The following is a 25,199-nucleotide window of genomic DNA, read 5'->3' as shown; positions in this document are numbered from 1 at the left end:
TATTAGTAAGATTTCTTTATTTTTTATTTAAAGAAAGGAATAAAACATCCCAAATCCCTTCCTGTTACCAGTAGTTTTGCTAACCACAAAGCTTTCCTTACCAGTTTCCTCTACTTTATAATGTCTAACTTGTGTCAGTTGCAGTCTGGCCTTCCCTTTTTCTCTTGCTTTTTTCTTTTTTAAATTGTTTCTCCTTGCACACAGACTTTGTCACTGAACCCAGGATGAGCTTTTACCAAAAGTTTTCCTCTTTCTTGATTGTGGAATTAGGGGGTTTTTTTGGCCACAGTAATTTTTTTCTTACAGCAGAGTTTCATTCACATTTTCTGCCTTATTTCTTTCTTCTCTTGGATGACTCAGTTTATAGTTTTGCTCACCTTGGAAATCAGTTCTGATTCAGCACAGGTGTATTACTGCTTGTGGCCCTCCTCTGCATGTCCATATTCCATATGAACAGGATGGAATTTCCAGTTTCACTCAAGTTACTGTCTTGTATGCATCACCTTGAAGTCTGAAAAACGGAATTGTTCAGTATGCAGTGTCTTGTATTGAGAAAACTGCAGTTTTAAAAGTTGGAAAGATGGTTTCCTGACTAAGAATTCCCTGGGGAATGTCTCATGAGTTAAAATTCATGGCAGTGGTTTTTCATTTTATATGTTCAGGGTGCTTGAAATCACCTCTCCTCATCCCTGGTTTGTTGTGTTGTTTTCTCATGTTGTTTTCTCTGCTATCCTGGAATCTGTTACATGGGGTTCCATCTGTGCTTAAGGCTGTTCAATTTCTGTGCTCTCAGTTACTTCGAAGATGCTATATCTTGTGTTTGTGCAGTTTGCTCCTGCTCCTATAGCTCTTACTGTTGCCCGGGGGGAAACTAATGCTTCTTCTACTAAGGGACTTGCCCATCAGGCTTCAGAAATGTCACTGTATTCCAGGTATCTTTATTCCCCTCATCAGTGAGAATTTCTTATCTCTTTACCCAGAGTCCTTTTGCTGGTGTAGAAATAATTGAAGATACCTTACACTCGTTTTCGCTGTCACTTGCTTGAGTTTGTTTCAGGTCTTCCTTTTTGGATTCCTGAGGCTCCTTAACATATTCAGATGGTTTAAGAAGTAGAGTTGCTACCTGTGGGATGCAGAATGTAGCATATGTACAAAATTCTTCCCTGTTGAGATGAAACCTCAGGTTCCACAGTCTGCAGCTTTTCAGCTCTGTGCGCTCAAGCCAACAACAACGGTTCAATTACTTAACTCCCACTTACACAGCAGAAGATTCTCTAACAAGATCCCATGGTCGTTACTGTTCAGCTCCCTGCATTCTTTGACGCTGCATTTTCTTTGTGATGCAGATCCATTTGTTTCTGTGTCTGTACCCAGGAAGACTTGACAATGACTTTGAAGTTTTGTACTAGGTTGCATCTTGTTTCTTTGCTGGAAGGTGGTAGCATTTTTTCTTCTTGTCCTTTACTGAATGGGTTGTCTGGTTTTAGCTGGATTTTACAAATTATTTTTGCTTTAAAAGGGAACATCATGTAGGCTGGAAGTGATTTAGAATAGTCACCCACAAACAGTAACTGAATCTCAGCTGTGACTAATGATAGTGCTGCTGGTCTATAATTCAGTTAAATCTTCAAGAAAGATGTAAGACTTTCATAATTTAAAGCCTCATGGTTAATCCACCAATGTCACTTATTAGAGTTTTTTTGTTGGTTATCACTGCCATTCAAACTGCCATTCTATTTTACTACCTTTTTGTTTAATTCAAAGGGTCTTGTTACCCCTTTGTTCAGTACATTACAGTCTTCTGCTATACGAAGTCTTTCTTTCTTTTGTAAGAAATTACAGACTGTGATCAAGTCACTGCATTCACCTTTGCAAACAGCTAAATTCAATGGAGCTGTTCTAGGTGTCCCACACACAGTCTTGACTTTGTGGCTCCACCTCTCTGTTGCTTCTCTTTTTTTCCTTTCAGAATGACCTGGCTGTGTCGTGTGCAGTTACAAGTCTTGCTGTGTTAGGCCTAGATGGTTATCTTGAGCTACCAAACTTACATTGCCATCCAAGAATAATGTAGCTCTTCTCATGAGATCTTTACATCAAAACAAACAGAATTACGTTTCTTTTCTTACCTGAGTGCATCCCGTATCAATTACACTGTCATTCTGCCAAATTAGTGTTAGGTTAACTGGCCGACAGCAGCCTGGATGATCCCATTTAATTCTCAAACACTTTTTAAGGAAAAAGTGTTTGCTGGTCTTCTGGAACACATTCAGAGCTCCAAAATTGTGTGGAAAAGAAAGCCCATTGTTTCCATCTGCTTGCCAGATAATTCTTTTAAAATTATGATTGCAAGTTTCTAGCTATGCAACTTTTAGGGTGTTTTATTTAATGGGTAGAACTAAGTATCTTCCTAAATCTCACTGGCAATAGGTAATGTTTCGTTTGTCTACATCATCCAACTTTCTTCCTAATATAGAATATAATTATGAGATTCTGCCTGTCTTCTATATTTTTATTGATTATTTTATCATCTTTATATCAACTAAAGGATATATATATATCATGTTTAGAATTTTTTTTTTCTAATATTTTGCAGGTAACGTACCCGAAAGCTGCCCAGGTTTACTAGTGCAGTTTCAGAACATAGAATGAAATTGCTCTGTACATTTCCTTAACTACAAGATAGGTACCTGTTCAGTCGTCATTTTCAGGTACAACAGATTAAATTTGTGTGCATGGTTTCTTGTTTCTGTATAGTAGAACACCAAAGTACTAGAGAGATGTAGTAACTTGGTCCAACAAACATTTCGATTTCATGTAGTGTCTATGTAATGAATGGAAAAAAAAATTCAAGAAAAGAAATCATGACACCAAAGAACTAGAGTGTATGCCTAGTTTTGCTGCTGGATTTAGGATATGTTTTTGGAATGCCAACACAGCTACGATCTGGGGCCTTTGGCATCCTCTTTCCTTTGTAAAACATCAACCACCTTGGGGGCAAGTGCTGCAGATCGTTTGATGCTTGTGAGAATGAAGTGTGGGGATATCTAGTCTTTCCTGAGGAGAAGGAAATGCAGAGCAGGGACCTCTGAACTGAGAAGGGGAAAGGGTGAGAAGAGCTGAATGTGCCCCTCTACAGCAAAAAGGGAAGCAAACAAGATGCAGAAGTTGTAGGCCTCCTGCTGGGGCACACAGAAGGCTCCCTCTCAAGACTTCACCTTCACCTTGTGGTCCTTGGACAACACTTAAAGAGGTCTGTAAGAAAGCTTAGAAGCTGGAGGCTTACATTTGGTATACAGTTGTTTACATTTCCAAGGGAAGATACACAGGCATCTGTAGATCAATAAAGGCTGAAAACCATTGCTCCAGACTACTTCAGTAGGCCACTTAGTTTCCCTTTGAGATGGCTAGGCCTTCTGGGCAGTACACCCACTCATCAGGCAGGTCCCTCACCTGAAGAGGAGGAATTGACCAGTTTCACAGCAGGATGAAACGGAAGTAGCAAACTCCAGGATGGGGAGGGTGGGGTGTGGTAGCCATGGGGGTCACTGGCTGCCTCTGCTCCTACACTAGTTACCTGTGTATCAATGTTTTGAGACTGGGTGGGGAGCAGTTGTAAATAGACACGTTCCTCTACAGCATATTCCATTTGGGGAAGCATCTTCCTGGGAAATCACCTGTGCCCGTGCTAGGACTTGAACTTGCAGAAGTGTTTACTCTAAGAACACGTCCCACCTCTCAACAAATAACTACCATGGTAACGCTCCATCTGTGGGTGAGGAGGCTTCTGGAACCCGAAGTGATTCACTCCTCCAGGAACCTCAGTGACCTCAGGGCCTTGGCTTTCTAAAGAGTGCAAAAAGAGCCAGACAGGGAACCCTTCTGTGTTCAGAGCTCAGGAACCTCTTTTTGCTGGATCAGAAGAGTTCCTGCTGCTATGAGACTAGAGGTACATAAAACTGCCTCTCCCCTTTGCTTTCCCACTTCACAGTGGCAGTTGATGAATTTAAATATCCATTTGTAGACTTTACTAAAATTTACCATTTTAGATTTTAGGCAAATGTCTCTTCTTTTCCTTATCTTGGAGGGTAAGATGGGATTCCCAAGTGGTCTCTTAAACAAACTGGCAGTGTCTAAGGATGTCTTCTCCTTAACATCAGCTCCCTTCAGCCTGGTAGCTCCAAGCAAGATGCATTTGGGAGATTCTGGTTTAGTGCTGTGACAGGGCATAGGGAGCAGGGGTTTTTTTGTCTTGTTTGGTTTTGTTTTCTTTTAATGTAACAGCCACATCCTTCTTCTTAATTAAGAGTGTAAGGCAATTTCTAGAAGAATGTTGAAGTACTTCAGAAACAAGTGAGACTTCACAATAATGTTCAGCTAACTGAAGCCAGCTGCTTCACAGAGGAACTGAAAAGAATATTAAATGTGTTTTGAATAATTAAAAATATATAATAAATGACTATAGGAATAGGTCTCAAAAACACTGCATCTTCAGAACACAGTGATCTCTGAATTAACTAATTAGTATAACAGCAATATGGGTGATAGTTCAAACTGCTGCAATTAATTTTGTAACAGCCTCTCAGTCTTGCATTGCAGGCTGCTGGAAGACTTAATCCTGGTATATCCATATAAATAAAGGCAAAGTGCCTTGGAAGATCTGGAGGAGGAAAGGGAAGGAAAAAGTCTGATGACTTCTCATGGCCAGAATCTAGCAGCAAGCAGTCCTGAGCAATGCCTGTCATTATCCACTCTATGAGGAAAAAAAACAATTCTGTAGGTAAGTGGGAGGGACAAAGGAAGATGCAATACAGCATTTGCCAGATAAAATCAATGCCTCCCAGGCAGTATAGGATGCTAAATTAATGCTGGCCTCTGGAAACAACAATCCGGGATGTCGTAGATTCTTTGTCTCTGTTCCTTTATAATTGCATGTGTGACCTCAGCCTTTTGAGCTAGCACAGCACCATACCATCTTGTGCAAATGCTAGCAGAGGTTAGGCTGGGGAAGGAAGGGTTCCTGAGCTCTGGCAGTGTTCAAGGCCAGGCTGGATGGGGCTCTGAGCAACCTGGTCCAGTGGGAGGTGTCCCTGCCCGTGCAGGGGGGGGTGGATCACTCTGTGTTTCTGTGATAGGATTCTGTGGTATGATTCTAACCTAGAAGTGAGTTGTGGTGTAGAGGCAGGAAAGGGGTATGGCAAGGGGGAGAAAAGGAAGCGTGACCACATACTTCACGTCAGTTAATCGCTGTTTCGGTTTGCTGGCTGTGTGAAGCGTGCACCACGCGTGATTCTACGGCACAGACGCTCTGTGCGGTGCCCGTCGCCGGCCAGTTGTACCGGGAAGGGAAAGCGGCAATGCCCTCCCCAGCTGACAGGCGATCCAGCGGGAGGGCCCAGCCAGGCTCCTGGGGAACCACCTGGAATTTCCCGTAGCCTCCACAGGCCGCGTCCCGGCTCTTGTGTGGCGCGGAAACGGCGACAGCAGGGCCGGACCCTCCGCAGCCGCCGGGCCGCTGCGCCCAGGCCCGCTCCCCGCTGGGCACCTCCCGGCGGCCTGCAGCCCCCGCTGGGCACCTCCCGGCGGCCGGCTCTCCCGCAGGAGCGAGGCGGCGGCGGCGAGGGCAGCCCCGCTCCCGGGAGCACGGCGGGCAGCCCCGCACGGCCCGGCCCGGCCCGGCGGAAGCGGCCGGGGCGCGCGGCTTCCGGGCGGGGCCGGAAGCGCCCCGGCGGTGCGGGGCGCAAGATGGCGGCGGGGATGTACCTGGAGCACTACCTGGACAGTAAGGGCGGGCGGCGCGGGGCCGGGAGCCGCGGCGGGGGCAGCCTGCGGGGAGCGCCGGCGGGCCGTGCCTCGGGGCGGGGCGCCGCGGGGGCCGGGCTCGGCGCGGGGGGGCCCCGGCCCGCTCCCGGCCCGGCCCGGCCTGCTCCCGGCCCCGCTTCGGCGGCCCCTCCGCTTCTGGGGCAGCGTCCGGCTGGGGCTCCTGCGGGAGCCCGGCCCCGCGGCGGGCCCGTGGTTTGGCCCCGAGGAAGGGAGGCGGTGCCGCGCCTGCCGCCTCTGGGGAGCAGAAGCTTGGCCGCCGGCGGCCTTCCCGGCGCCCGCTGCCGAGCCGGTGAGGTCGAGGCGAAGGCAGCGGTTGTGCCTGCAGGGGTGTCGTTGCGATAGCTTCTTCCGCTGTCGGTGTCAAGGTGCAGTCCTGCTCTGCTGGTCCGAGAGTGCTCCGTTAACACCGAGAGAGCTGGTAACGATATCTGAGCCCTCCTGTGATACCACCCTGCTTTAAGGTGCTTATAGCTTGGTCAAACTCTGTCCTGTGAGAGTAAGACCTTCAGTGTGTCTTGTCCTTCAAATAGTAGACTAATCACAGGAGTTGTTTTTGAAGAAACTTACTAATGAGTGCAGATTTAGAAGCCTGTTCTTTAATGAATTCTCTTTTCTTTCTGATCTGGTGTCAGCATTTGAAATGGGGGAACATGGTGATGGGGTGGTGTGTTTAAAGCATGGTAATACTGGCAGTTTGTCTTCTATTTTGCTATACTTGGCTGAATTAAGTCTCTTGTTTGGGTGTGCTTGATTCTTCAGAAGGTTTGCTACACCGGTTTTCCTCCAGGACAGTGCTGATACAGTGTCAACATGGAGATGAAGGGTCTCATTCGTCGTGTCTGCCCCTTCTGTCATTAGGAAAGGAGACCTCTTGTGACTTCAAAGTTCAAGAACCATAATAAATTTCAGCGAAAGTGAAAAGGACCAGGAAGTGGACAGGCAAGGAGCTGTAAGGAAGGAGGAAGAGTTGGACAAGGAGCAAGGATTGCTGGGCAAAATTGTATGTTTTTCTGCTCTTCTTCTGTTGTGGAAGATTGCAGTTGACTGAGGCTTCACAGCAAAAATGATCGGGAGTTGGGAGAACAGGGGCTAAGGCAAGAGGGGAAATAAGCTGATGGACAAGTGGGTGGGGAGTATGTAAGTTTTCCTGCTGGGAGAGCACAAGTGCCCTTCAAGTAAGAGCTGCAGTGTGCAGGTAAGGGAGTGAAAGGCTGGAACTTGCAGATGGTAGGTAGGGATGACAAAGATGCAACAGTGGGTGTGGAGAGATATGGTAGCTAGGAAGCTATAGATAAGCTTGGTGGCTTAAGAATGCTCCCACCAAAACCAAGCCCTCCTGAGTCTCAGCACTTGTCGGCCTAACCTATGAACCCCTTGCAAATTCCTCTGTTCCTCCCTAGTAAAAGCTTGCAGGGAAAATCACAGAGAAATTGTCAGAGTTGGGAGGGACCTCTAAAGACCTCTTAGTCCAACCCCCCTGCTAAAACAGGATCCCCTAGAGCACATTACCCAGGACTGCATCCAGGGGAGTCTTGAATGTCTCCAGAGAAGGGGACTCCACAACCCCCTGGGCAGCCTGTTCCAGTGATTTGTCATCCTCATTGTAAAGAAGTTTTTCTCATATTTAAATAGAACTTCCTGTGTTCCAGCTTGTGCCCTTTGCCCCTTGGCCTGTCACTGGGAACTACTGAAAAGAGTCTGGCTCCATCCTCCTTGCACACACTCTCTAGATACTTAGAGGCATTGATAAGGTCTCCCCTCAGCCTTCTCTTCCCCAGGCTAAGAGTCCCAGCTCTCTCAGCCTTCCCTCATACAGGAGATGCTCCAGTCACCCAGTCATCTTTGCCACCCTCCTCTGGACTCTCTCTAGCAGTTTCCTGCCTTTCTTGCACTGGGGAGCCCAGAACTGGATGCAGTATTCCAGAGGTGGCCTCACCAGGGCAGAGTAGAGGGGGGAAATGACCTCTCTTTACCTGCTGGCCACACTTCCTCATGCACGCCAGGACTCCATTTGCCTTCTTGGCAGCAAGGGCATGTTGCTGGCTTATGGATAATTTACTGTCTACCAGGACTCCCAGATCCTTCTCCTCAGAACTGCTTTCCAGCAGGTCCCCCCCAACCTATACTGGTACATGGGGTTGCTCCTCCCCAGGTGTAGGACCCTACACTTGCCCTTGTTGAACCTCATGAGATTCCTCTCTGCCCAGCTCTCAATCCTGCCCAGGTCACACTGGATTGCAGCACAGCCCTCTGGAGTGCCAGCCACCCCTTCCAATTTGGTATCATCAGAGAACTTGCTGAGGATACACTCTGTCCCCTCGTCCAGGTCATTGATGGGTATGTTGAACAAGACCGGACCGAGTATTGACCCCTGGGGGACACCACTGGTTACAGGCCTCCAACTCGACCCTGCTCCATTGATCACCACCCTCTCAGCTCTGTCACCCAGCTTGATCCACCTCACTGTCCACTCATCTAGCCCACACTCCCTTGGTGTCCTAATGAGGATGTTATGGGAGGCTGTGTCAGAAGCCTTGCTGAAGTCAAGGTAGATGACATCTGCTGCTCTCCCCTCATCCAGCCAACCAGTTACATCATTGTAGAAGGCTAGCAGATTGATTAAACATGATTTACCATGGGTAAATCCATGTTGACCACTCCCAATAACTTCCTGTTCTTCAGCGTGTTTAGAGATGACATCCAAATGAGTCATTCCATCGCCCTCCCAGGGACAGAGGTGAGACTAACCAGCCTGTAGTTCCTGGGTCTTCCTTCTTGCCCTTTTTGAAGACTGGAGTGATATTGACCCTCCTCCAGTCCTCAGGTACCTCTCCTGTTCTCCATGACCTTTCAAAGATGATGGAGAGTGGCCCAGCAACAACATCTGCCGGCTCTCTCAGCACTCACGAGTGCATCCCATCAGTGTGCATGGACTTAAGGATGTCCAACTTGGCCAAGTGGTCTCTAACCCAGTCCTCCTCTGCTGAGGGAACGTCTTCCTCTCTCCAGACCTTTCCCCTTGCCTCTAGGGTCTAGGATTCATGAGGGACAGCTTTACCAGTGAAGAATGAAGGAAAGAAGGCATTCAGTAACTCCACCTTCTCTGTGTCTTCCAGCACTAGGGCACCCACCTCATTCACCAGTGGGCCTACGTTTTCCCTAGTCTTCCTTTTTCTATTGATACACTGAAAAAACCTCTTCTTGTTGTCTTTAACTGCAATGGCCAAGTTGAGTTCTGCTTGAGCCTTGGCCCTTCCAGTCTTCCCCCTGCACAGCTTGACTACATCTTGCTGTTCCTCATAGGTTGCCAACCCCTTTTTCCAAAGGCCGTAAACCTTCCTTTTGTTCCTGAGTTCCAGCCAAAACTCTCTGTTTAGCCAGGCTGGTCTTCTTCCCCATTGGCTCGTTTATTTGGCCCCAGGGGTGGCCTACTCCTGTGCCTTTAAGAGTTCCTCCAAGTATGAGCAGCCTTCCTGGGCTCCTTTGCCCTTCAGGACTGTCTCCCAAGGGACACTCTCAACCATGCTCTGAAACAGGCCAAAGTCTGCCCTTTGGAAGTTGAAGGTGGCAGTTCTGGCTCCCCCCCTTGCCCCTCCAAGAATTGAGAACTATCATTTCAGGATCACTCTGCCCCAGACGACCTCCAACCTTTACATCTCCCACAAGCCCTTCTCAGCAAGCAGCAGTTAACAAACTCTTACTTTCTCTCTCAGCTGAGCTGCATGGTCCTGCAATTGAATTAGAGATTCTCATCTTGTTGCAAGTGAATATTAATATGATAGTGTAGAGTGTCCTTTTTAAGGTGTCTTGCTTAAAAAACAGTGATGTGTACAATGTAAAAGTACATTAAAAAATTCTGGCTACAAAGACGTTTGGAAGAATAAATCAATCTTCACTGCAATGGTGTCCAGTTCTGGAGCCCCCAACACAAGTAGGTCATGGGTCTGTTGGAGTGAGTCCAGAGGAGGGCTACAAAGATGATCCAAGGGCTGGAGCACCTCTGCCATGAAGACAGGCTGAGAGAGTTGGGGCTGTTCAGCCTGGAGAGGAGAAGGTTCCAGGGAAACCTCATAGCAGCCTTCCAGTACCTGAAGGGGCTACAGGAAAGTTGGGGAGGGGCTTTTTACAAGAGCTTGTAGTGAGAAGACAAGGAGTAATGGTTTAAAACTGGAAGAGGAGAGATTTAGGTTAGACATTAGGAAGACATTCTTTAGTGTGAGGGTGGTGAGACACTGGAACAGGTTGCCCAAGGAAGTTGTGGAAGCCCCATCCCTGGCAGTGTTCAAGGCCAGGTTGGATGGGGCTCTGAACAGCCTGGTCACCTTTGACCTTATCACTCTCTTCAACAAACTGGAGCATAGGAGGTTCCACGTAAACATCAGAAAAACTTATTTCCTGTGAGAGTGACAGAACCCTGGAACAGGCTGCCCAGAGAGGTTGTGGAGTCTCCATCCCTGGAAACATTCAAAACCCACCTGGACAAGTTCCTGTGTGATGTGCTCTGGGTGACCCTGCTCTGGCAGGGGGGTTAGACTGGGTGATCTTTTGAGGTCCCTTCCAACTCCTCAGATTCTGTGATTCTGTGAGAGGAGGTTGTAATCAGGTGGGGGCTGGGCTCTTCTCCCAGGCAACTAGTGACAAAACAAGAGGGCACAGCCTGAAGCTGCTCCAGGGTAGGTTTAGGTTGGATATTAGGAAGCACTTCCTCGTGGAGAGGGTGATCAGACATTGGAATGGACTGCCCAGGGCAGCGGTGGAGGCACCAACCCTGGAGGTGTTCAGGGACAGGCTGGATGTGGCACTTAGTGCCATGGTCTGGCTGATGTGGTTGTGTTGGTCATAGGCTGGACTTGATGATCTTAAAGATCTTTTCCAGCCTTGGTGATTCTCTGATTCTCTGATCTAGTGGGAGTTGTCCCTGCCAATGCAGGGGGGTTGCAACGAGTCCCCCCTTCAAGGTCCCTTCCAACCCAAACCATTCTGTGATTTAACCTTTTTTGCATACTCCTAGAGCTCGTAAGTCCTTTTCCAGTTTTGTCTGGTGTCCTGTATAGCATATGCAAAATTAATTCCCTTTGCTAGCTCATTTCAAGACACTTGCTGTGGTTAATTTTGAGTTTCTTTCAGAAAAGCACATTGGATTAATTTTAGTACTTTCAGTCAAAGAGCATCCATCTCAGCCTTCAGTAAGGTAGTTTGCTGGCTATCTTCAGTAAGGTAGTAAGGTAGGCTTTCCTGTCATGATTTTGTGACATTGGTGTGCAGTTAGTTTTCATAGTCATTGCACCTCCACCACCTTTGACCTGCTATGATGAAGTGTCCCCTTATTAAAAGTTTCTTCCGTGTGCAGTTTGTAATTGATTAAATCTTAACTTTCTCTCTGGTAACTTAGCAAAAAGAAAAAAAAATGCCTGAGGTAATGAATTTTTCACTTTTCTGATTAGCTATATTGTCCTTCTCCAAGCCTGCTCTACTCTTTTGACATCCTACTTGAACTTCTTGCCCTCTGAAAATGCTCACAGACCTGTAGTAACGAGTCTTCTTCATGGTACTTACTAAAGAGGTCAGGTTATTCTTCTGCTTCCTGGGTCATTTGCATGAATGGTGCAGCCCTGCTGATTGTTGTCTGTAATGCATCATGAAGTTTTATGTAGCCTTTTAAAGTATTTTTAATATGGCTTACATTTGTTTTTTGCATATTCTAGCTTGTTATGCAAGTTAATTTCTGATAATGCATCAAGTATTTGGTGCAGAATGCTCATAGATGCAGCTGAACTCTGCTCCCAACAGGTTATTCTGAAAATGTATGCAGCATTTTTAGATGTGTGTTTGTTATTAGCTGGTGGCTTTGCCTTTCAGCTATTTGCCTCAGTAAATCCCTTAACTTTCATTTTATTGGTAAGGGAAGTAGGCTACTCCACAGCAGCATTGTGAAAAACCATTCAAATGTCACAGTAATGAACACCTTGAAAAGCTGATTACCAAAATGATTTTCCAGTTGAGGTTTTGGGTCGTGTATGTGTTACTCTGAAGTGAGCAAAGAGAATAAAATAAAACTGAATCACTGCTCAGTCCCTGAGAATGAGAAATGCCCTGTACAAAAATCTCGTGCAGTTAGGTAGTTAAAAACTAAATGTTAAAATGGATGAGCAGTCTGAGAAAGCTGTGCATACAGCCTCAGTTGTTTCAATTCATAATTTTGAGTCCTCTCCTTTGGACAGCTGAAGTTCTTTTCCAAGAGATTTTTGTAGAACAGCCAAGCTAACAACAGTTCCCTTAGTAAAAGATACCTGGCAATTTTTTAGCATTGGTATCTCAGTAGCTTTCAAGTCCTTGCCATAATTTGAAACTGGGCTTAGACCTAGGATTAGATATGCTCTTGCCTTTGCTCTAAGCTATTAATTGCAAAGCATATCTGTCCGAAACGTGTTAGGCTCCTAGCAGATGTTTTTGCAGCAGAAAAATATGCACGTTCCTTCTGGGCTGCGTAGGGAGACAGAGGAGCTCCCTATCTTGTCTGATCACCTTCCTTCATGCTACTAAAACTACCCCTTCAATGACCATGCTGAGCTAAAGGATTCAGGGAAGGGGAAGAAGAGGAATGTTTCTTGTTCCGGTTCTTTTCAGTGGCTGAAGTTAGGCATGAAAAAATTCCATTTCTTGAAATATGGTCCTCTTTCTGGGCTCTGAACCATTTTATGCCTGCTTTTGAGGGGAGAAAACAAGGTGCCAAAGTGCTTCACCTCATGACAAGAAAGCAGTGCAACTTTAGAAGGGGAAAAACGATGGGTGCAAAGAGTTCCAGATATAGAAAGGAATTAAGAATAAGAAAGAAGAAAACAGTGCTTGGTGATGAGAAGATTGAATGTGCATTGAAGCCTCCTTAGAAGCGTTTGTGCTTGCTCATATTTGTGCTTGGCTCAGTATTTGTTCTCGTGCTGGGTTAGAACTGGCTTTGAGGGGGAGAAATGAGGGGTGACTAATACAGATTTTCCAGCAGATGAGATGCAAACACTGAGTTTTCTTCATGTTTGGAATTTGCAAGAGGATCCCAGAGCTGCTTTGCACTAGGCATCATTGAGGCAGATATATTCAGAAAGCATCCCAAATCGTTTTCTACAAGTCTCTGTGTAAATGTAATGCTGGGACTGTAGGGACTATCTTTGTAGTAGAGGGAACTGCTGTGCAGCCACATGTATTTTCTACCATCAGTGCTTTCCTATTTACCCACCTAGTGGGTATCAGAATAAAGTCAGTGTACTTAGTGACAACACACAAGTTTATCTTTTATGGCAACAGAACCAAGGCATGTATCTCTCCTTAACTGCCTGGTGCCTGAAGTTATTATGAAATGACCTTTCTGCTCACCTGCCTGTGCTCTGCTGCTGAGGACATGTCTGCCCCATTGCTGAGATAGCTGAGGTGAATGGAAGGGTCATGTCTGTGAGTGTGCTTTTTGAAGCAATCAAGCAGCACCTTCCATTGTTCCAGTTGGGAAGTGTGTGCCAGACCGGAAGGAAGTTCGAATTTCCATATGATTTACTGGTCTGTTGCTGAATAAATGTCAGCATAAGATGTTGGTAAGGAATGATAACAAAACAGTAAAAAGTTCTTCCATCTTCCCCCCCCCAAACTTCTGAGGAGCTAGATTCTGCCAACATTTGGTCTAAATTAGATCTAAGTGCTTGGGAGAGTCATCAGCAGAGGGCTAGTAACCTTGGTGAGCTTGTGAAGCAGAAGGATGTTGCTGGCCTGTCTGCTCAGATGGTTGCTTCATATTCGTTCCATTGTTTTGGAGGTGACCACTCAGGACCTGTGCCAGGAGCAGACCACCAGGACATATCTGCCTCAGTGAAGAGTATGATGGAAACAGGAGGCCTAGATGAGGAATCTTCAGCTGTTAACATCCCTATAGAATCATAGAACAGTTTGAGTTGGAAGCGGCCATAAAGATCATCTAGATCCAACCCCCCTGCACGGGCAGGAACACCTCCCACTAGACCAGGTTGCTCGGAGCCCCATCCAACCTGCCCTTGAACACTGCCAGAGAGGGGGCAGCCACAGCTTCCTTGGGCAACCTGTGCCAGTGTCTCACCACCCTCACACTAAAGAATTTCCTCCTAATGTCTAACCTAAATCTCCCCACTTCCAGTTTTAATCCATTCCCCCTTGTCCTCTCACTACAAGCCCTTGTAAAAAGCCCCTCCCCAACTTTCCTGTAGCCCCTTCAGGTACTGGAAGGCTGCTGTGAGGTCTCCCCAGAGCCTTCTCCTCTCCAGGCTGGACAACTCCAACTCTCTCAGCCTGTTTTCATAGGAGAGGTGCTCCAGCCCTCTGATCATTTCATGGCCCTCCTCTGGACTATCTCCAGGAGCTCCATGTCCTTTGTATGTTGAGGACTCCAGAACTGGACTCAGTACTCCAGGTGGGGTCTCACAAGAGCAGAGTAGAGGGGGAGAATCACCTTCCTTGACCTGCTGGCCACTCTTCTTTTGATGCAGTCCAGGACACAGTTGGCTTTCTGGGCTGCCAGTGTGCATTGCTGGCTCATGTTGGGCTTCTCTTCCACTACCACCCCCAAGTCCTTCTCCTCCAGACTGTTTTTGATCCATTCTCCACTCAACTAGTATTTGTGCTTGGGATTGCCCTGACCCAGGTGCAGGACCTTGCCCTTGGCCTTGTTGAACTTCTTGCAGTTTGCAAGAGGCCACTTCTCAAGCCTGTCAAGGTCCCTCTGGATGGCATCCCTTCCCTTCCAGTGTATTGACCTCACCACACACTTTGGTGTCACTGGCAAACCTGCTGAGGGTACACTTGATGCCACTGTCCATGTCACCGACAAGTGTTAAACAGCACCACTCTGAGTACCAACCCTTGGAGAACACCACTTGTCACAGGTCTCCATTTGACATCAAGCTGTTGATCACCACTTTTTGAGTGTGACCATCCAGCCAGTTCCTTACCCAACGAGTGGTCCATCCATCGAATCTGTGTTGTTCCAGTTTGGATACCAGGATACTGTGAGGCACAGTGTCGAAGGCTTTGCACCGGTCCAGGTAGATGATGTTGGTTGCTCTTTGTCCACCAATGCCATTAACATGGTGCTGCATAGTCATTTTGGTTTGGGTTTTTCCCCTTTTGCTTTCATACTGATTAGAGAGGCATCAACTTTCTTTTGCTCATTCTATTTGCATGTCAACAGGCACATAGAATTGCACCAGTTCAGTGCTTGTCAGTACTGAAAAACTTAGGCCAGCATAAGCACAGAGCATCAGGAGCAGCATACCTTTCAAAAGGTGACCCTTTTGAAAGTCATTGTCCTTCTCCAACTGCCATGGGAATGCCTTTTCATTCCTTGATAACAGCTAATCCAGTCAAATGGGATTATTAATTCAGAATAGCTACATCTGTCAGGCATTTCCTCTGTATAGCTTCATTAAATGAGGGTATGATGAGTATTGTTATCTTAATACTCTTGAAGAGCACGGGTGTCATGTCAGAGCTTGCTCAGGCTAGCTGTCGATTCCTTCCCAGTCCTGGCTGTGTTCCAGCTTCCCCAGCAATTCTTTTATCTCTCACTTTACCTATCATCATTACTCTGATCCTCTCCCCAGTAGAGCATGTAGCCATACCCTCCTCTTCTTACCTCTAAAGTTTCTCACATCATACTTGAGGTATGCAAATCTCCTAATAAATTGTTTCTATATTCAGCATCATTTTAGTGTAGTGAAAGATGCCCTTCACCTTACTGAGATGTGAGATTAATTGCATCTGCGATGCAGTACACATGATCTGTGGAAAATTACAAAAGATCCATGCAGGGAAGAGAATTTGGTGATTCATAGGCATAATTTTTTGTCTGTGTGAAAGCTACTGGCACAACCAGCCCACACTATGCTAATACCTTTATTATTGTTGTTAATGACCAGTTTATTTAGAATTTATTTTGTTGTTGACTGATATTTTTACCAGAGCTGGTAGAGATGGCTTTCCAAGACAAAGCATACTGCATTTTCTCTGCATTTCTTCACTTACTCAATAGCAAATCAGATGTGACTGTTTTGGCAAACAGCCCCGTGATGTCTTTGGAGGTGATCCCTGCCTTTGGAGGTGATCCCTGCCTTTGGAGATCTGTGATGGGCTGGAAATGCCTGGAGTGGTAGTGGTGCAAGCCTTGTTTGACGTGGCAGTCTTCCAAGTCCTCCAGGCTTCTAAAATCAAGGTTGATCTTTAACATAGTGATAAAGATCCCTTTTCTGAGACTTAACAGCATTGTCTACTATCTTGGCTGTGGATAGTGTAGCATTGAACTAATGTCATATGAAAAAAAAACACAAACAGAAGGAGCCCTCCCTCCCCGAGAAGGTGGTCAGAAAAGAATAGAAGCAGCAGTTTGAAGGGGTTATTCCCTCTTAATGCAGGGATGGAGGTATATACAGGACATCCTTCCCCCAGTGAGGAAGCAAGGAAGCTCCTGAAGATTGCTGTAAGCCAGCAGTATACCTCAAACACTACAAAATTAGGAGGATCCCAGAGAACCAAGAAGTCCTATGTGCTTCCTCTGCAAGATCCCAGCCCATTTCCTGTCTCAGGGGGAAAAGAACTTACCCTCTCGTTGTGGCAGTCCCTGACACAAGCAGGATATTTTTAATTACCTTGGGCAATGTGGTGTTTAAAGTGTTTGCTGAAATCTGTACTGTTCAATAAAGCAACCATGGTTATATTTCTAAATGTATTTTCCCATTTTTTAATAATTTTATACCTGCATCTGAATGTGTTGGGTGAACAGTTGAGAGGTGGGGGCTGCAGTGGGTCTCTTTTTAGGAAACTGGACATTGTTACAGTACAAACCCGTTGTTTGGCACAGTTAAAATTTGTGCTGTGGAGGAATGGAGCATAGTGAGAGAGACCAGCTTTTGTAGGCTTGCTCTGTGTGTGTGTGTGTGTGAAGGTTAAGTAGCTGAAGTTTCAGTACCAGTTGCCTACACTGGACACTCCACTTGTTCCTAAAAAGAAAGAAATAAAATCATCTTAATTGGAGGGGAGGGAGGGTGGGTGGTGATGACTTTTGGAGAGTGAGAGTGCACGGTTCTTAAAGGGACAAGACAGCATGGCTATGGATTCCTGCAGAAGACTGAGGTGACCACTCTTCACTGCTGCCTTCTTTAACCAGCAAGGATATCTGTGGGGTGCTTTTTCTTTACTGCGATGCATTTTGGAACCTGAGAATTATTTGGGTATTTTGCAATATGTAGTATTTAGTCACAAAAAGCTTAGGTGCATCTTAAAGTAAGAAGAAAGAGCAAATTACCTGTAAAGGAAAAGGGAGAATTTTGGGGGGAAACAAAATTACATAGATAACATTAATGTTTTTAGAAAGACCAAGGGAAAGTGGGTTGCATTAGTAGGACTGAGGAAGTGGAAACTTAAGACTTTTTTCTTTGTTATGGAACTGTTAGGGTGATCTCTGGTAGCACAGATCAGGCAATTCAGGGAGTGTTCTGACCACTGTGGTGGTCTGTAATAAGAGTATCACTTTTTGTTGTTTGTTTTCTCTTTGTAAGGGTACACAAGAACTTTTTGTTAGTCTGCAGACAGCAGAAAACTTTACCATCGTTAGATAAAACTATATACCATACAGATAGTTTGTGGCTCAGTTAAAACTTGCTTAGCTTGCTTATCTTATGCTTTTTATTCTTGCCAAACTGTCTCAATGATAATTTGTAGTGCTGTGCTCAGCTTCTCTCCACTTCCAGTTGAATAGATGAAGTGTCTTTATGACAGTTCTGATTATAAAGTCACTGTACTGTCAATTCTTTCATTTTCTCCCAATGTATTGACAAAGCAATTACAGAACATTGGCCTAATATGATACATTTGCAGAGTGAAAGATTTTGCTAGGATTGTAGGAAATTATTTTGCCAGTTTTAACAGAGAACAAATTCAAATGACAGAGGTTTGTCTCTTTGATCTCTGTGGAAACCTGCCCAGCTAATGGGCCTCTGGAAGATCATTGTTCCTACCTGCCTGACTGGTGAATGATCTGCCGATTGTGTCTGTAAGAAGGCACAGGAGCTCCTGGCCTGGCTGAGGGTAGGAGGAAGCCTTGGGAGGAGTCTCTGTCCTGAAGGGTCTCTGAAGGACAGATGGCCTGGGCTGAAAAATGAGACCAGGACAGAGGCTTTCCAGATGAGATCTTGTGCTGGCATTAGTAGTGGTGGCAGGTTTTTATAGTAACAGCTGGAAAAACTAGAGCAAAGTCCCATTCACGTTCTGCAGCAGAAGCAAACTCCTGCCTGACTTTCTTCTGCTGCAGGAACATCCCTGTGAAACGTGGCCATAACCTGTGGGGTTGTTCTGCCAGGAGAACAGCATCCTGCTGGTTTTTGTGCTGGCTCTATCAAAAAGGTTTCTAGCCCTGCTAAGAGAAAACTGACTGTACTTGATAGAATTTGTGCTTTTACTGACTTTCCTTTTTAGAAGAGAAGAAGAAATTACATTAATTTTTTTATTATTTTTTTTTTTAAATTACAAAATCAAGACTTTAGAAGTTGTGATCTTCCAGGATTAATAAACTCAATTTAAATTTGACATATTGGGTACAGCGTGAGAACAGATACTGTGTTCCTCTAGAGGATACTTGTCTTCTGCAGCTGGAGCTTTGAAGAGGAATGAAAAGCAGCCTGCTACAGTGTGCCTCGTGTTTCATCTGCTCTACAGATCGAAAGGTTGGGAGTTGACGAGGTTAGGGATTGTAGGAAGGGAAGAGTCATGGTCTTGATGTTCCCAAGCTGGATTTCATGCCTGCCATAAGATCCCTTTGTAAGCAATGATATTTTTCACAATTGTGTCCCCATTGTCCTCTGGGATGCTTTTTTTTGGGCTGTAGGGATGTGATGTAGCAGTCAGCTGCTCGTGTAAAGTCTCTCATGACAGACAAACATGGAAGTATCAAATTTAGGAATGGGCAGACAGCCTTAATTTTGCTGCTTACTGATTTTTTGAGAATTAGATTTTGTGCTGTTAACTCTCCTTGAATACGGGGGGATGATGACTGTGTGCTGTGTGATTAGGTATCTGGGTGCTTAAGGACACCTACTGTTTGAGCGTTTCTGGGATATTTAATTAGAAATGGCAACATCAATCTGTTAAAGCAATAGCTTGTTTACTTGTAAGGATGCTGTGTGTAGCTTACTATATATGCTGTTTGTGAAAAAATGAGTTAAAGGAACAGCACACTGAGGCCCTCAGTTGTTTTTACCACTTACAGGAATTAATTTCATGGCCTGTGTGTAGGACTTGTGAAAAACTGCCTTCTGCATGCAGACCTTCCCTGCCAGCTGCTTGCTTTTCAGGGAATGTCTCTAGTGTAGCAAGACGTGGCAGTGAAAACAGACACTGCTGTATGAAACAGTTTTGGTGATGGGGAAACACAACTTCATCTACACTTCCTGTGTGTCTGAGAGTGGGTTCAGGAAGCAGACATGCTTATGTTGTGTTTTTGAATAACTTTTCCTCCCACCTTTTGTGTTTTGTTTTTTTTTTAAATTTGCAAGAGGGACTTTTTTTATTAGATACGAAGGTGACCAGAGCGATCAAGCTTGGACTTCAGATGAATGAAGTGACACTAGATCTCAGTTTGATTAGAGAGGCATGGAAAAATGAAAATAGTTTTTATCAGCTCTGTCAGTTAAGCATATGGTGATGCCTCGAGTGTGAGTAGCATAGTGCATTGAAAATTAGTTTGCTATCAACTCATTCAGAGCCCTGTGAATGTTTATTATTCACAATATATAGCACTTGGTGATCTTGGAGGTCTTTTTCAACCATGATGATTCTGTGGTTCTTCCAGGTGTTGGGCAGAGCACACTGAGATGACAGTGCAAAAGGCAGAACAAGGAACACGTGTCACTTCACTGCTCCATGTCCTGTCTCAGACTTGTGCTTTGGCCCTCACAGTGTTGTCTGTCCCTTATATGTAAAATGGACTCACTGAAATGGACTCACTTTTCAGTGAATTTGCATTTGATCAACTTTAATTGTTACATTCTTGCATAGAAATAACTAAATGGTGTTATTTACCAGCTGTTGTACTGTTTCTTTCCTCACTGAATGGAGTTCTTGTGTGGATACATTGTATCTTAATTACTGATTGCATTCTGGCTTTTGGATTTCTGCTTTCTTCATGTAGACCTTTCTGCATGGCAGCAGTTTTCTGTTCACTAGGATATGTTACAGAACTATGCTCCTGGATTAAATAGATCATGTTTTTATAGTCTGTCTCCTTTGGAGTCGACAACAAATGGAAGCAGACTAATGTGGCACCAGGAAGGGACATTGGGAATTGCTGGAGTGGTGTAGGTGTTACTATTTAGCTTTGTTGCTGCTGTGGCATCCTGGACAGGAACCTGACCTGTCCCTGTATCCTTCTTTCCCTGCAGGTATTGAGAACCTGCCATTTGAATTGCAGAGAAACTTTCAGCTCATGCGAGACCTGGATCAGAGGACAGAAGGTGAGGATTAGGGCTGGGTTTGTTGACAGGACAGGAAGTATGCAGCTTGGCTGGCTGTTCTTTCCTTTGCCTTTCCTGTGGGAATCTCAGGGCAGGGGAGGAAGCCTGCAGCTGCTCTGATCCTTCTGTCTCTCTTAATGGCAGGCACTGTGGTGTGTGTCTGTATTTATGTATTTAATGGCTAAACTTGTTTCAGACCTCAAGTCGGAGATAGATAAGTTGGCCACGGAGTATATCAGCAATGCACGGACTTTGTCTTCAGAGGAGAAACTGGGACTTCTCAAGCAAATCCAGGAGGCCTATGGGAAATGCAAGGAGTTTGGGGATGACAAGGTTCAGCTGGCTATGCAGACCTACGAGATGGTACGAAGGGAGGTGTCTAGTGCTTATCGTACTGTACTAAAGCCTTGAGTTCTGGAAGGCCCTGATCCCTCTTCTTAGGCCCTACTCCCTCTTGCTTCTCGGCTCTTAGTGCAAGCCCCATGCCCTCTCCTCTTTGTCCTCATGTCCTGTGGTAACTCCAGGTGGCTGTCATCTCTGCAGGTTGATAAGCACATCCGGCGGCTGGACACAGACCTCGCTCGCTTTGAAGCAGACCTGAAGGAGAAGCAGATAGAGTCCAGTGACTATGACAGTTCTTCCAGCAAGGGCAAGAAGAGTGAGTACCACCACTGGGCTGCAGATTGATACAGCAGGCAGCCAAGTGACTGTGGAAGTGGTGGGGATGAAGGCGGGCACTGGAGTGGTACAGATCACAGACTTTTACGCTGGAATCTGAAGGACAGGTAAAAAGATGGTGACCTGGGCTCTTCTTGTGTGAGCATAGTCAAGGCTGCTAGATAAAATTAAGATGGGGTGCATGGCCCAAAGCCAATATACACTCCAAAGTATTTTAGTGCTGGAGAGGTGGTTACTCTCAGGTGTCTGTTTCAATGGGGTAGCAAAATCAGCACCTTTTTCTCTTTTTACCAGAGGGCCGAGCCCAAAAAGAGAAGAAAGCTGCCCGTGCTCGCTCTAAAGGGAAGAACTCTGATGAGGAGGCACCCAAAACTGCCCAGAAGAAGCTGAAGCTTGTCCGCACGTAAGTTAAGAGATTTTGAGACACTGGCACAGGTTGCCCAGGGAAGTTGAGGAAGACCCCTCCCTGGAAGTGTTCAAGACCAGGTTGGATGGGGCTCTGAGCAACCTGGTCTAGTGGGAGGTGTCCCTGCCCATGCAGGAGGGTTGGGACTAGATGATCTTTAAGGTCCCTTCCAACCCAGACCATTCTATGATTCTATGATTTTGGGGGTGAGGTGCAACACTACAAATCAGACAAAGGAAGGCCCAGCCATACTTCCCTGTGAAGGATCTGATCCCCACTCAGACCAGTTGGTGTGTCCCCTGTTGCTTCTTGGGAAGCAGGAGGCAGGAGACCTTTGAATTCTTCCAGGGCAGTGTGGCATGAAGGGGAAAGCAGGTCACTGCAGTGGGATTGGGTGTATGTGCTTCAAAAAAGAGAAGTAGCTCCAGCAAACAAGGGCACTGTCTTGGGAGTCATGAAGGGACTAAATCCAGTTATTTTGCTGACCTGCTTTGTTCCTGTCCTGCAGTAGCACAGAGTATGGGATGCCTTCAGTCACCTTTGGAAATGTGCACCCTTCAGATGTGTTGGATATGCCAGTGGACCCCAATGAGCCTACCTACTGCCTCTGCCACCAAGTCTCCTATGGGGAGATGATTGGCTGCGACAATCCAGATGTAAGAGCCTGCACTTGATGCGAGTGGGGGAGAGAGGGGGAGGGAGAATTCTCCTGGAAAGTCTTGTCCTGCTTGGGTGGGGTCTGATGCAGCAAGCAGTGGCAAGAAGAGGGCTTATCTCAGGTAGTTGGAAGGGCAAAGGGGTACCTTGCCATGACCCATTAAGTGCCTCTTTCTTTCTTCAGGGTTTTCCTTAAAATGACAGGATGTTTTTTTGCCCCCACGCTTAGCAAGGGAGAAGAGGAGTTCTCCTGTCTAACAATTAATAGATTGGGTGTGAGTCTTCATTCCCTGAGCACTGCTAGGCATTTAGGAGTTTGTGATCAAATGCTGGGAAACACCTATAGCCCAGAAGCAGGGATTTCAGAAGAAAACTGCTCTGTAACTGCCTGCTCTCCACCCCAACAGTGTTCCATTGAATGGTTTCATTTTGCCTGTGTGGGTCTGACAACAAAGCCAAGAGGAAAGTGGTGAGTGAAGAAGCACCCTGGAGGGCCCACTGGTCTTTGGAAAGGGGAGGTCCTGGGTGGCAAAAGGGAGAGTACTGGATGTACAAACGTAGAAGACCTTTTTAAAAGGAAAATTTGAATTAAGGTTTTGTCAGGGACCTTGGAAAAGGTCCTTTGGGCCTGTATGTTTGAGGTTCATGTCATGCCCTAAATGCTGGCTTTTTACTTCCCTTTCTATCAGGTTCTGCCCTCGCTGTTCCCAGGAGAGGAAGAAGAAGTAAAATCATATGAGCCCTCAGTACAGCTGCAGGAGCTCTCTTCCCCCTGCCAGGGCCTCGTCCCAGCTCCCCCAGCCCCTGGGGCCTTGGCTGGGGGGAGCTTTGCCCTGTTTGTGGTTTGGGCCATCCCTGGAATGGTGTGTACCCTCACGGTGGTTCCTGTGTGTTCTGTATCCCTGGTTGCTTCCGAATCCCTAAGGGAGGCCCTCTCGGTGTACTATTCCAAACAGGTCTCTGAACCTCAAAGGGAATGAATGAGGGCACCAGGGTAGCCACCAGATTCCCAGGGATTCAGGTAGCCCCTGATTTTCCTTGGCTTTCCTTCAGCCTCCTCAGAGTTCATTGCCTACTCTTTGCTTAAAGAACAAGGCTATGGCATGGGGGAAGGAAAGGAGGTAAGTCTTCAGCATTCTAGGTCTTTGAAGAGGGAGCAACTAGGCCACTTCTTGATCTCGTGGGCTGGTTGAGAGGCTGAAAACCTAATGTACTCCCTATCTTTAACCATTCCACTACTGGCATCGAGCAGCCTCTTTAGTTGGGAAGAAGAGAAGGGAGTGTTTAGAGCTAGTTTTGTCTCTCTTATTCCTGGGGTAAAGCTGCTGGTCTGAGAAGCACCTCGTGCGAAGGAGGAAGAATTTCTGACCACGTGGGGAGAACTGGCGTGTTCTAGCCTGTCTTCCAGCTCCAAAATTCTGCCTTCCTCTTGTGCAGTGATGCTTCTCCATTATGTTGATGATGGGAAGTTTGGGGATTCAGATCCCACTTGTATGATACAGAATTAAATAAAGTTCATTGAAACAAATACTGTTTTGCCTTGCTGTTCTCTCCAAAGTGAACCATGGCAATTGGTCTCCTTAGTTGCTCTTTCTCTCTCAGCTTGAATTTTACTCTAAACGATGAATGTGATACAGCTTGTCCATGTCACAATCCTGAACAGTGTTAAGAAGTGACACTGCCTGAGTCAGCTAGAAAATGGACCTAATGTTCTTGCAAAAGGCTGCTAAGCTTTCTAGTGGCTGTGAAAAATACCTGCCCCTTCAGTCCTGCCCTCACAAGGGGCTGGACATTTATTCATGTCTTTGTTGGATTGTTTCCTTCATCGGTTGTCCTGTCTCAGATGGGGAGAGGTGGAGGTTACAGAAGGGCCAGCCCTCCCTGTGACTGTTGGGAAGCAGAGCTGAGGAAGTAAGTCATCAGGTCAAACCAGGTGCATTCCAGAACATGGGGAGGTTTTTCAGATACCTTCATAACTTGCTCCCCAGTGGGTAACTTTCACCTTGTATCACCTTGTTGCCAGAAACTCCAGCTGTTGTTACTAAGATCACAGAGTTGTGGAATGGTTTGGGTTGGAAGGGACCTTAAAGATCATCTAGTTCCAACCCCCCTGCATGGGCAGGGACACCTCCCACCAGACCAGGCTGCTCAGAGCCCCATCCAACCTGCCCTTGAACACTTCCAGGAATGGGGCTTCCACAGCTTCCCTGGGCAACCTGTGCCAGTGTCTCACCACCCTCACACTAAAGAATTTCCTCCTAATGTCAAACCTAAATCTCCCCTCTTCCAGTTTTAATCCATTCCCCCGTGTCCTCTCACTACAAGCCCTTGTGAAAAGTCCCTCCCCAGCTTTCCTGTAGGATCATCCAGTGGGTGAGAAGGCTGTGACAGGAGAACAAATGTCTTCATCTGGGGCTTATCCAGCGGGCGTGTGTCTGGCAGAACAAAAGGAGGATGTGGTCTGAACCTGAAAACAGGCTTTGGGCGAGGTGCAAGGGTGGCAGAGTAATGCAAGCACTCCTCTAAGTGGTTTGGTTTGGATGGGATAGGACACTGGAATGGAATGGGCACCATTACCTGCAAGATGTGTTAGGGGCTGTGGGCCAGGGAAGTGTTTGAAGTGGCAGCTCTACCGAAGGCACCGCTGATGAAGTAAGTTTACAAAAGCACATGGTGTCATGTGAAAGTGGTGTGAGTGGGCAGGAGGGTGTTGCATGGCAAGCCAGGAAACAAGGCAGCCTGCTGTTCAGGTGCTGCACGCTGCACAGGAGAGCTCTGCTCAGGGTGGCTCTGGCTTGGGAAACGGCAATCTCTGGTCTCGTGCAGTCGATGCAGGACAGTGGCAGGGGGAGTGAGACCAGAATACTCTGTTCTCAGGCTCAGGCTTGGCCGCAGGGTCCCCATTGTGCTTCTTGGGACACTGAGAATTGCAACCTTGTCATGAGGCATGAGAAACACCTAGGCTGGGTTCTGCTTCAGTGCCAGAGAACAGTGGGAGTGCTAGGTGGGAAGCTCCGTTTCCCCACTGCTCTGCCATTGCATCCTGCTTTGCCCGACAAAGGGGTGATTCAGCCAGCAGCGTGGAGCAATGAGGGGACACTGGCTGCAGCTGAGGGAGTGCTCTG

At 46.4% G+C, this 25,199-nt stretch overlaps 1 protein-coding gene across 4 annotated transcripts; it reads left to right on the top strand.

Moving 5' to 3' along the window:
* The first annotated feature begins 5,715 nt into the window (after positions 1-5,715).
* ING4 (inhibitor of growth family member 4) lies at positions 5,716-23,602 on the top strand. Of its 4 annotated transcripts, XR_007890823.1 has the most exons (9): positions 5,716-5,779; positions 20,262-20,333; positions 20,530-20,696; positions 20,877-20,991; positions 21,306-21,414; positions 21,926-22,073; positions 22,482-22,543; positions 22,764-22,937; positions 23,031-23,602. XR_007890823.1 is itself a non-coding variant. In XM_051631564.1 (8 exons), exons 1-8 carry the CDS (start codon positions 5,743-5,745, stop codon positions 22,801-22,803), a joined length of 750 nt encoding a protein of 249 aa, XP_051487524.1. In that variant the 5' UTR covers positions 5,716-5,742; the 3' UTR covers positions 22,804-23,602. The 4 variants fall into 4 exon arrangements, 3 of the variants coding, with proteins under 3 accessions (XP_051487524.1, XP_051487542.1, XP_051487535.1); XM_051631564.1 differs by having other exon boundaries at positions 22,764-23,602; XM_051631582.1 differs by lacking the exon at positions 5,716-5,779 and adding an exon at positions 6,033-6,238 and having other exon boundaries at positions 22,764-23,602.
* Positions 23,603-25,199: the final 1,597 nt, after the last annotated feature.

This window comes from Apus apus, chromosome 1 (genome assembly GCF_020740795.1).
Source record: "Apus apus isolate bApuApu2 chromosome 1, bApuApu2.pri.cur, whole genome shotgun sequence".
Classification (NCBI taxonomy): Eukaryota; Metazoa; Chordata; class Aves; order Apodiformes; family Apodidae; genus Apus; species Apus apus.
The sequence above is the reverse complement of the archived record's forward strand: the minus strand, read 5'-3'. Positions and strand labels throughout refer to the sequence as shown.

Bases quoted from the DNA above. Each gene is read 5' to 3' on its own strand.
- ING4 (XM_051631564.1), top strand. From the start codon at position 5,743: ATGGCGGCGGGGATGTACCTGGAGCACTACCTGGACA. The intron at 20,992-21,305 runs GTGAGTACCACC...TCTTTTTACCAG, and splicing joins TTCCAGCAAGGGCAAGAAGA to AGGGCCGAGCCCAAAAAGAG. The intron at 21,415-21,925 runs GTAAGTTAAGAG...CCTGTCCTGCAG, and splicing joins AAGCTGAAGCTTGTCCGCAC to TAGCACAGAGTATGGGATGC.